General features: G+C 47.2%; 1 protein-coding gene across 2 annotated transcripts in view; it reads left to right on the top strand.

Annotated features, from left to right (window-relative positions):
* The first annotated feature begins 4,026 nt into the window (after nucleotides 1-4,026).
* The window catches only part of Lipc (lipase C, hepatic type), a 124,663-nt gene continuing 117,330 nt past the window's right edge, over nucleotides 4,027-11,359 (top strand). For both annotated transcript variants that reach the window (XM_055598111.1, XM_055598102.1), the window contains exon 1: nucleotides 4,027-4,159. In XM_055598111.1, coding sequence (XP_055454086.1) covers nucleotides 4,075-4,159 — 85 coding nt within the window. In that variant the 5' untranslated portion in view covers nucleotides 4,027-4,074. The remainder of the gene's footprint in view (nucleotides 4,160-11,359) is intronic.

The raw sequence follows: 11,359 nt of genomic DNA, 5'->3' as shown, positions 1-11,359 counted from the left end.
TTGACTCTTGACTGTGAATCATGCTGCCTCCCAGATAAATCACTGGGATTTGCTGTAGCTTTTATGGACAGGGTGCTCGCCCCACACATGGATATTATTGTGGGCTTGTGGCTATAGAGGCGTGACTCTTAGTCCACAAATTCTGACATGCAAGCACCTTTGTTGTCTATAGCTCATCTGAATCCATGACTCCAAATGCTTGTTTACAGGCATCCTTGGATTCTTTCTCTCTACCCCACCCCCAGCACAGCAGGCACAGCATGCCTGTATGACCTGAGGGGCAAGGGTCTGGTCCCCCATAATTTGCTCACATAGATGGACACTGAGTGTCTCTCTGTTCTGTTGTCGTCTTGACCTGCTGACTTGGAAGGCTCAGCATGACTCCAATACCAAGCCAGAGAGGTCCTCCTGCATGCTGGCACATGCAGAACATTTTCTATGTGGGGCCTCACCCCGTCCCAGAGTTTCTACAAAGCAAGGGACCATCCCCTCTGCTCTCAACTCCAAGGCAAGTCTCCCCTTTCCCCACAGCTCTAAGTTTGTGTGGTGGTTTGAATAGGAATGCCCCCCATAGACTCTTGGGTTTGAATGCTTGGCCCATTAGGGAGCAGTGCTAACAGGAGGTGTGGCCTCATTGGAGTGGGAGTGGCCTTGTAGAAGGAAGTGTGTCACTGTGGAGGCGGGCTTTGAGGTTATATATGCTCAAGCTACCCTCAGTGACATACACAGTCGCCTTCCGCTGCCCGCAGATCAAGATGTAGCACTCTGGGCTCCTCCAGCACCATGTGTGCCTGCCTGCTTCCATGCTTCTCGCCATGATGACAATGGACTAAACCTCTGAAACTGTAAGCCAGCCCCCATTAGATGCTTTCCTTTATGAGAGCTGCCTTGGTCACGGTGTCTCCTCACAGCAATAAAACCCTAACAAGACTGTTTGGAAGAATTTCTTTCCAGCGATGGGAAGATGGAACATTCCTTCTCCCTTCGTGACCCTTTAAAACGTTTCAGCCTGGCTTGGTTTGTCCATGTCCTATGACTCAGGGATGTGGTGCCTTCAGTAACAGGATCTTACTGTCAGGTTCTGAGGGTTAACCGAGAGCAATGGCAGCAGCCAGTAATGTCTGATGGCTGCCAAGGGAGGGGGCGTTGGTTTTGTTGAGGGATGAAGCCCCATGAGCATCCTTGCTCCAGCAGGATCTCTAACATCTGTGTGGATGGGGACAACACTGAATGGACTCTGGGCTCTTTAAAGAGCACATGCAGTTATACAGTAATGGTGGTCTTGGTGATAGGGGAGGCCTTGGAGGGGAGGGGAAGGGGGTGTTTGACCAAGATGCTTTATTTGTGTTATAGGTGTGTATATGCATGTCATTATATGTACGTCATTGTCTGCATGAGATTCAAACCGTTAAAAAAGAAATTTAGCCTTTGCTGGTCTTGGTTGGTTAGGGGTGCCCTGCTTTGGGATCTCATGTTTTGGGGACGACAAGCACCGTGGGAGAAAGCGAGTAGGTATCTTAAAAATATGATCTCCGGCCGTGCGATTCCCCACTTTAAAGAAAAGATAATAGAGGACACTGGTGCTATGTAATATCCCGCAGAGAGCAGAGGCAGGAGGCGGGAGGACTCACTGTGTTTGGTAAGTTTGCCTGCAGAGTGTGGTGGAGGTTGGGAGTGGCTGCTGGGATGTCCAGAAAAGAGAGGAGAGTGAGGTGGTGGAAGAGGGACCCAAGGCCAGATGGTTTTAGGGGTTGGAATGTTGAGTGTAAAAGAAGTGGAAGTTTCAGATCCAGCTTAACCATGCAAAACAGGAAGGAGAGACCCCCAAATCCAGAAACCCAGCCCTTGCTCAGGAATCAGGAGCCATTCGTCTTACTAGGCGTTTCCCTCCACCCTGCCCCCGCCCCGTGTTTCAGGAAAGATGCTCAGCCACAGAGCACACGGTTTTGGGTTTGAATCAAGACCATTCGTGGCTGCGCGCACACATGCGTGCTTGAGCCAAAGGCTGGCATCAGTTGTCTGTCTCAGTCACTCTCCACCTTGCATTTTGAGAGAGTCTCTCATTGGGACCCAGAGCTTTCTAGTTGTGCATGGCTGGCTGGCCAACAGGCCCCAGTGACCAGCCTGGCTCTGCCTCCCAGCACTGGGATTGCAAGGACATGTTCATGTCTGGCTCTTTCTCTACGTGTGGGCTCAGGGGATTTAATTCAGTGTGGGCTGAGCTGTCTCCCCAGCCTCTTCAGAGAGCGGCTAAGTCAGTCATTAGCAGACAACAACTGGTACTTTATCTAACTGCCGGCTAACCATTCCCACCATCCACTGGGGTGTCTGAGAGCCAACTCAGATGCCACAGCACAAAATCTGAGTTGTCCATCACCTCCAACCAGACCCATCTCCCTCACGGCTTCCCCCTCTCTCGGTTGATGGCAAGCCTTGGAGTCATTCTTCATTCTTTTCCCACCTCCTTCCTCCCAGCAAACCAAGGAGTCTACTAGATCCACTTGCAAAAGACAACCCAGCCCTCATCCAGCCCCACAGGGACATCGCACCAGCCACCACCAAAGCTCCCTGGCTCAGTCACCATGGTCGTCTCTTCCATCAGCTCCCCTCTTCGACCTCATGCGAATGCCAAGCAACACAGATCATATTATTTACTCCTTTGCTCTGAATGTATGTGAAAGCCACAGAGGAGTCCTCCTGCTCACTAGCCCATTCTTCTATCCTTAGAACACACCAAACATGTTCCAACCTCGGGACCTTTGCCCCAACTGTCTGAAACTCTTCTTCCCTACAGAATGACCCCTTCACTTCCCTCAATCCTTTGCTTCAAGGTCAATTTCTGAGCAAGATTCACTGACCACTCTGTTTAAAATCACTAGCCTCTCCCATTATCCCTGTTGTTTTCTTTAATTATTTATTTTTGCTTTATTTTTTTGAGACAAGGCATCATCTAGCGCAGGCTGACTTTGAGCTCACGGTGTAGCAAGAGGTGACCTTGAACTTCTGATGCTTCTGCCTCCTCCTCCTGAGTGCTATAGGCAGGTGCACCGTATCCACTGGCATTAGGGATCCAGCTCTGGGATTTGTGCCTATTAGGCAAGCATTGTGCTACGTTCCCAGCCAAATATTTCTCACACGGGTCTCTCTGCTTTATTATGTCTACCTTCCATCATATAATTCTCCTCACCCCAGGACACATACACTCCGCAAGGACCACAGCACTCCTCTGTTTTAACTATCTCACTTAACTATCTCAACTATCTTAACACTTAACTATCTCAAAAGCCAAGAGCGGTGCCTGGTACGCAGTGGTATTCGACATACAGCACTAATTTGTTCAGTGCGTGTACATACAAAATAAATAGGTAAATTTAAATCGCACCAGACAGCCAAGAACTGCCCACCACACTATCTTCCCTGCATGCCTTTGCTGAATGACCTTGCTTCATAACCCTCTGCCCCCAGCAGTAATTAACCCGGGGAGGGAGTCTATCCTGGGGCATCTCTCCACAGGGCTCCGGGAAGACTGATCTTTGTTTCTCATGGGTGTTCCTTCTTAGCCTGAGCTCACCAGGTTCCAGCCCCTTTTTTGGCTGCAGAAACGCTGCCCCACCCACTTATACTGCAGAGTCCCTGGGGAGGGGGCTTCAATCTCTCTTTGGGGTAGGCCTGCCATCTGGAAGACCGTGTCCATGACACCACCTCCCCTTCGAGCGCTTTAGAGGGTAGTGCATCAACGATGCAGAGGTCACCTAGCCCACCTTTGACAAATGTCCAAAGACAACACATTAACTCACCATTGACTGATTCTGAGCCATGAGCTTGGCTCAAGGGGAAAGAAGGCCTCGTGAGAGGTCTCAAAACAAGAAGTGCTTCTGTGGGTCAATCTTTTTGGTACTAAATCTTGCTAGATTTGGATTGGGGGAGGCACAGAAAGTGTTCAAACACTGGGTAACATGTTTTAAAGTTAATCATTAATGGGGGCCTTCCCCAACTGAGTACCAAGAAGCATTCTGGTCTCTTTAGTTCCAGACATTAGCAAGAAGACCTCGGACACTGGGTGAGACAAGCGACATGGGGAGTCTGCTCCGTATCCCCGTTCTCCTGGTTCTGTGCATCTTTTTCCAGTCAAGTGCCTGTGGACAAGACGTGGGAACCGGTAAGAGTTTATCTTTTCTCTAGAAATTACTCTTTGTTGAATGTGTTGCAGAGATTGGCGATGTGGGTGGAATCTGCTGCAGATTCCATGAAGTGGTTCCGTTAGTGCCACCCAAGGTACCCAGAGCTGTGCAGTGCTTTGTTCAAGGGGCTGGAGTTTCAGAACACTGCTCTGAGGGTAGATGTTGTAAAAGCACGTGCAGCTGGCAGTGCAGTCCCTTGCGGGTGTGATGTGGACCCTGTGGGTGAGTTCCTCAGCAGGCAGGCATCTGGAAGATCGGGATCTTCCTAAGGGTGCGTTTGTATTCCAATTTGCCACCTGGGAGCTCCATGTGCAATCAGAAGCTCTGTCTCATTGGGCTTGTGGAATCAATCGCCTTTACTCTCTCTGAAGAAAGGGGAATGTGAGTCCTATCTGTAGTCCTGGCTAAAGTAGAGGTGTCATTGCACGTTTCCTAGTCTTTAAATTTTCTGCCAAAGCTTTTCTCCCGGGCTGAAGGAGCCACCAGCAGTCTATCTGTGTAGTCTGCAGCTTCAGAAACTAGACTGATGGCCAAGGACAGACTTGTATGCTCCGTCAGGCAGATGGAGTCCAGGTTTCTGGCCAAATGGTGTGTGTTAGGTCATCAAATGGTGAGACTGAAATAACTAAACCATTTGACCAAATTAGACAGCGGTTTGGAATCTTGCTTTTGTGCCCTTTGTCATCAAGATCTGGTAACCCAGATTGTTTTAAAATTTGGATTGATGGATTAATGCATGCATGCATGGATGGATGGATGGATGGATGCATGCATGCATGAATGGATGAATGGATAGATGGATGGATTTGGAAACAGGGTCTATGAAGTTCAGGCTGGCCTCAACCTCAAGGCTCTCCTAAGCACTGAGGTCAGGCTTGAGCTTCCGCATCTACCAGATACTCAGACTGTTCTTTCCCCAAAGGCTGTGCTTGGGGCTGGAAGGATGGCTCGGTGGTTTTGGTGCAATTGCAGCTCTTCCTGGGGACCCACGTTCAGCTCCCAGCAGTCACATCAGGTAGCTTAGTCACAACTGCCCGTAACCCCAGCTCCAAGGGATCCAGCACTCTCTTCTAGTCTCCGCAGACTCTGGCACCCATGTGGTAAGGCAGTCTTAGGGTTTCTATTACTGTGATAAAAACACCATGACCAAAAAGAACCTGTGGAGGAAAGGGCTTATTTCAGCTTCTATGTCCCACTCACAGTTCATTACGAAGGGAAGACAGGGCAGGATCCTGGAGGCAGGGACTTTATGAGGCAAGGCTTGGGAGGAGCAGGCTGAACGACTTGCTCCCGCTCGCTTACAGAACCTGCTTTCTTACAGCATCAAAGACCACCAGTCCAGAAGCGACACCACCCGGGGAGAGCCGGGCTCTCCCACATCAACTGTCAATCATAAAATGAACCAAGGCTTGCCCGCAGGTCATTCTGATGGTAGCATTTTCTCAGCTGATGTTCCTTCATCACAAATGACTGTAGCTTGTGTCAAGTTGACAAAACTAGCACACACACACACACACACACACACACACACACACACACACCCCAAATCTTAAAAAAAAATCTATGCTTGAAGAGAGGACCAAAGATTCTGAGAATCAATGACTTACTAGTAGGGTAGGTACCTGAAAATTCCAGAAAGTTTTTTCCCTTATGGAAAATGGCTGTTCTTTTGAATTTATTATTTCATAGCCTAGGTCAGTTATTAATTTCATATGAATTGCTTCTACTTACTGGTCATTTTATGTGCTATGTATAATGCTAGTAGCTAGTATTTTGCTTAGATGATCTCGTTCCTAATGCCCTGTCTAAAAATACTTCTTACATCATAATTTAGATCCACACCAATAAGATTCTGATAATTTTTGCTCTGTGTTTTTATTGACTTCTACACTTGGATTAAAATGTTAATGTACTAATGGTCGGATGACTCAGATCAGTTTGTAGCAACAGCACTGTCTCTTTCTTGTTGTTCACTGTGTCTGTCAAAAGGGAGAATAAATATGGAGTCACAGAGTACATGACATTGCCCTCTGTAGAGAGTAAGCCTGATGATGATGTGAGACCAGTTAAATTCTTGTGGAAGCAATGGGGGAATTATAGAATGTATTGATAGTTTTATCAATTCCTTGGTCCCTCTTTGTACAAAAATGGGGAAGGGGGAGGACAAAGGGTTAAGACTAGGAACCAAAACATAATCAATGTTGTTTCCACTTTTCGGGCAGAATTATCTATAGAAGATGGAAATCTAAATAAGACGAGTCTGGAGAAAGAAGTTAGAGACAGAAAGTGTTAACCACTCATATATTCAGTTAACAACTTTTTTTTTTCTTTTTTTTTTTTTTTTTTTTGGAGATTTACTGGGAATCGGGAACTGTGCAAGTTGATGTAGGACCAATCTGCTCAGAAAGATGCGTGAGACTTGTGCGGCTCATTATATAATTACAGTGGGCCTGCAGACGTCATGGAGGCCAGGCTTAGTCAGATGCGGTGAGCAGAGGCAGCCCACACCTAACCTACAGTAGATGGAAACTTACAGAATTTTCTGGAGGAGGTGCTCTTTAAGCTAAACACTGAAGCTAAGTCTGGATTGGGGAGAGGGTGCTGAGGAGAGACGAGACGAGACTCGGGAGTGCAAAACCACACGTGGCTAGGAAGGCCCTGCCTGACGAAGATGCTGACCTTTATTCCCTAGGTTCACAGTGGGTCAGGCTTTCCCTGCCTGTATTTGGGTCTTTTTTACTGAAATATATATTATGTAATATATATATATAATAGCATATATATATATATAATAGCAAAATATCATATCTGTAGTTGCAACACTGGAGAAGCTGAAGCAGGAGAATTGATGTGAGCTTGAGACCAACTTGAGCTTTAGAGTGAGACCCTGTTCTCACAAAAGGAGGGTGGGAGAGGGAGAGAAGGAAGAAGGTGAGGAGGGAAGAAAGAGCCTATATCCTAAGTCCTCAAAGAATTTTCACAAACTGAACTCACACCGTCATGGTCTCCCTGGGGAACCCCTTAGTCCTTCATGTGTCACTTTGCCCACTGTGGACCGTTCCTTCGTGAGAAAGCTCTCAAGCTCTCCCGTGCCAACCTCCTGTCATGCAGAGCTGAGGGCCATCTATACATCCATGCTGTAGCTGAGCCACTGGTTTTGCTGATGTCACTGTGTGGCTACAGTGACATCATTCGCCCATTCCACCATCAGGTGCAGACTGCTTTTGCCCCCGAGGCTTGGAAGTGATCCGTGCCAGAGAGGTCTGTCCTCCACCACCCACGCCACCTCAACCTCTCCCTCATGTCTTGGCACTATCTGGACTTTTCTCAACAATCTCCTCGTCTTGCTGTATGCCCAGGTCCTGGTTTATCTAAAAGCTAGGGAAGTAGCATGAACTAGCAGTGGGGGACCTCAGGAGAGAGGGTGAGAGTCAGGCAGCCTCTGGTCCCAGGAAAGGCAGCTTTCTCTTTGTAGAAGGTAAAGCCTTCTGTTGGTGTGAGGCTGGTACAGTTTTTGGGGAAACTGCGAGGCCACCAGCATCCTTCTAGCAAATGATCTCTTCTACCAGCGTCTCTCAGTGGCATGACTTTGCCCTCCTGGGAACATCCAGCAGTGTCCATAAGTATTCTTCATTGTACATCATGGAGAAAGCACTTCTCCTCCAGCACCTGGAAAGCAGAGGCCAGGGGTGCTACAATCATCCTATTTCACAGGAAGGTCCCACAGCAATGCATCATGGGACCAACAATGCTGGGAGCAAGGAGCTGATGGCAACGTCATCAAGCTCAGTGGATAAAGCATTTATCGCATAAGACCTGAGGACAGAGTCCAAATCTTTAGAACCCACATAGAGCCGGTCACGGTAGCACACGTCTGTACCCACAGCTCTCCTGCAGTGAGATGGGCAGGAGAGACAAAAGATCTCCGCAAGTTCAAAGTTCAGAGACCAGCTAACACGCCATGTGAAATGGTGAGCAACAAGGAGAACCTGTCCCAAGCATGGTGGGAAAATCGAAGGCCTATCCCTGAGGTGGCACCCTGACCAACACGACACGCATATGCGGTGGCCCATGCGCTCCCACACCCACGCACATGCTACTTATGCAGTCTTGGAGCTCAGAAACAAGTGGTTTGTGTTCCTCATGGGAGTGAGCACATAGTGGCTCAGAACCCTTCTATCTCTCCCAGGCACACTTCCTGTCTCCAACCCTCCTGGTGCTTAATACCCATCCCCACACTTAAACAGGAAGGTAAAAATAAAAGTCACAGGATGGCGATGGTAAAGATGAAATTACAGGATTCAAATTACCTCAAGTCTCTTTTCTTATGTGATACCCATCCACTAAGATTTTTGTGTGTGTGTGTGTTTAAAATTTATAAATAAAACAGATAGTGAGCTATAAAGTTTAAGAATTGGCTTGGCAAGTAAAAATGTAAGTTCACCAGGACTGGCTGCATTGTCTTCCTCTGTGGCCTGGCAAGGCTGCACCCCCTGGGAGAAGGTGATCAGAGAGCCTGTCACTGAGTTCATGCCAGAGACAGTCCCTGCTCCCCTTACTAGGGAACCCACTTGGAGACTGAGTTCGTGAGCTACAACTGAGCTGGGGTTTTAGGTCTTCTCCATGCGTGGTCCTTGGCTGGGTTATCATTCTCTTCAGGGCCTCCAGGGCTCAGGTGTTTTTGTTTTTGTTTTTGTTTTTTGTTTGTTTGTTTTTTGGCTCTGTTGGTCTCCTTTTGGAGCTCCTGACCCCTCCAGGTCTTCTATCTCCCCTTTCTTTCGTAAAATTCCATGCCCTCTGCCCAAAGTTTGGCTATGAGTCTCAGCCTCTGCTTCGATACCTTAATCAATAGCGTCTTTGAGAGGCCGTCTGTGGTAGGCTCTTGTCCTGTTTCTGTCTTCTCCTGCTTCCAATGTCTATCACGTTTGTCCTTCTGAATGAGGATTGAGCGGCTTCCCTAGGGTCTTGTTGTTTAGCTTCTTTAGGACTATAGATTTTAGTACGTTTATCCTGTATTATATGTCTAATATCCACTTACAAGTGAGTACATACCATGTGTGTCTTTCTGCTTCTGGGATACCTCACTCAGGATGATGTTTTTCTAGTTCCCACCATTTGCCTGCAAATTTCATTATTTCCTTGTTTTTAATAGCTGAGTAGTATTCCATTGTGTAAATGTACCACAATTTCTGTATCCATGGGTTAAGGTCAAATAGAAGGGGAGGAGGACCTCCCTATTGGTGGACTAGAGGAGGGATATAAGGAGAGAAGAGGAAGGAAGATGGGGTGGGGAAGAGATGAGGGAGGGGGCCACAGCCAGGATATAAATTGAATAAATTGCAATAAACGATAATAATAAAAAAGAAATAAAAAATTTAAGTTCACACCAGAGTATTTTTATTGTATTTGAATATCTTAAAGTTGAAATTCAATCTTTTTTTTAAAAAAAAAGATTAAATTGCATTGCTTTAAAACTAAAGAGTGAGTTGAGAACATAATTACTACTTTTGCATAAATATTACTGAGAATATTTTTATATTATGGACAGAAGCGAATTAAAATGATCTTTCTATGTGTCAAGTCCAATGCCTTAGGCAGCCAGCTGAGTGCAAGGAAGGTGATCTCTCATGGGTGCACATTTTTCTTCACCACAGCGTGGCATACAATGCAGCCTACTGTAGAAAAGGAAGTGTGGAGGGGTTCATTCCCAACTGCCCGTGCAAAGAAGGCACCTGGAGGGGTTGTGTTTGAGTGGAGTCTTGCAGGCTGGCATGGGGGGGGGCAGAGAAAACAAGGCATTTCCTGTGCAGAAGCACAGGTTCAGAGCTGGTAGTGTGCATGTGTCCAAATATCTTCTGAGAGTAAATTATCTAGGTAGGAGGAGGAAGAGGCAAAGCTAGAAGATGGAGATGTAGGAGATGGAGGACAAAGAAGAGGGAAAAGAGAAGAGGGAGATGAAGGGGATGAGAAAAGAAGATGGAGGAAGAAATAGAGATGGGGAGGAGAAGACGTAGGTAGAGGAGGGAGATCATGTGAGCACACACACACAGGGCTAGTTAACCTGAAACACACTGGAGTGACCCACCAGTGGCAGGATCCCAGCAATTGCTAAGTCCATCTTCAATTTCAAATACTGACTTACCGAAAGTTGCAGACAGTTTTGGGGTTGGTTACAATGGTGTTTGGGAATAAATGGCTTATTAGTAACCCTGAGATCCTCATAGCTCAGCACAAGGGATCTTTATGCAACCCAGGAAATGGGTTTCAGAGTCCCAACCCTGCCCAAGGTAACACCAAGGCTGTTTTGAGCAGGAGATAGAGAGAGGTTCTTTACCGCTTGGTAAAGGTTACCTCTCGATAAATTGTGAAAGGGACCTATGACCTCAAAAAGAAAGCTCAAGAATAATTTTTCTTGCTGCTTTTAAAAATAAGCATAAGGAAATTTGACACGAAATAGCAGGGCAGGAAAATAGGATGGAATATCTAACATATTGAATCATTCTATGTATTTTACCAGAGACTGAAAGTTTGTTTAAAAGTACACGGCGTTTTAAAGCCATGGTGTGCTCTTTGGGCAGGAGAGAGATTTTGGTGCATAAGAAGAAAGGAAAGAAGGTGGGGAAGGAAAGAGAAAGTAGTGGGAGGGAGGGAGAGAGGCAGGCTGGCAGGCAGGCATGCAGGCTAATTACCTACAATTAGCCTAGGCCCGAGTCTGGGAGGTGTCTCAGTGGTTGCCTAGCATATCATCATGTCTGATCCCCAACTGTGGAGGAGGTAAGTTAGTGTTTGGTTTGTCCTGACATGAGAGCCACTAAAACAGAGGGACCTTGTGTTGACATTTGAGACCTGTCATCTTCACCCATCTTGGCAGGCCCAGCCAGATTACTGCCCCAGGAGTCTTGCTGATTACTGCCCCAGGAGTCTTGCTGATTATAATTCCCCACTTGTAACACTGTTAGAGGAGGTAGGCAAAAATGCAACTCAGACCCCCAGATGAACATACCCACAGTTCCACAGTATCTGGGGACCAGCCCCCAGCATTCTACAGAAATCTCCCTTCCTCTGCTGCGTGCTGGCAAACGCCCTGGCCTTACAGCCCAGTGGGACCAGAACCCTGCTGATGGGTGTCATCTAGATGGGACAGGCGGAGGACAGAGGACTTTCACCCTGCCCGCTTC

Source organism: Psammomys obesus, unplaced genomic scaffold (genome assembly GCF_907164565.1).
Source record: "Psammomys obesus unplaced genomic scaffold, mPsaObe1.curated_primary_1811, whole genome shotgun sequence".
Lineage (NCBI taxonomy): Eukaryota > Metazoa > Chordata > Mammalia > Rodentia > Muridae > Psammomys > Psammomys obesus.
This window is presented reverse-complemented; position numbering and strand designations above follow the sequence as displayed.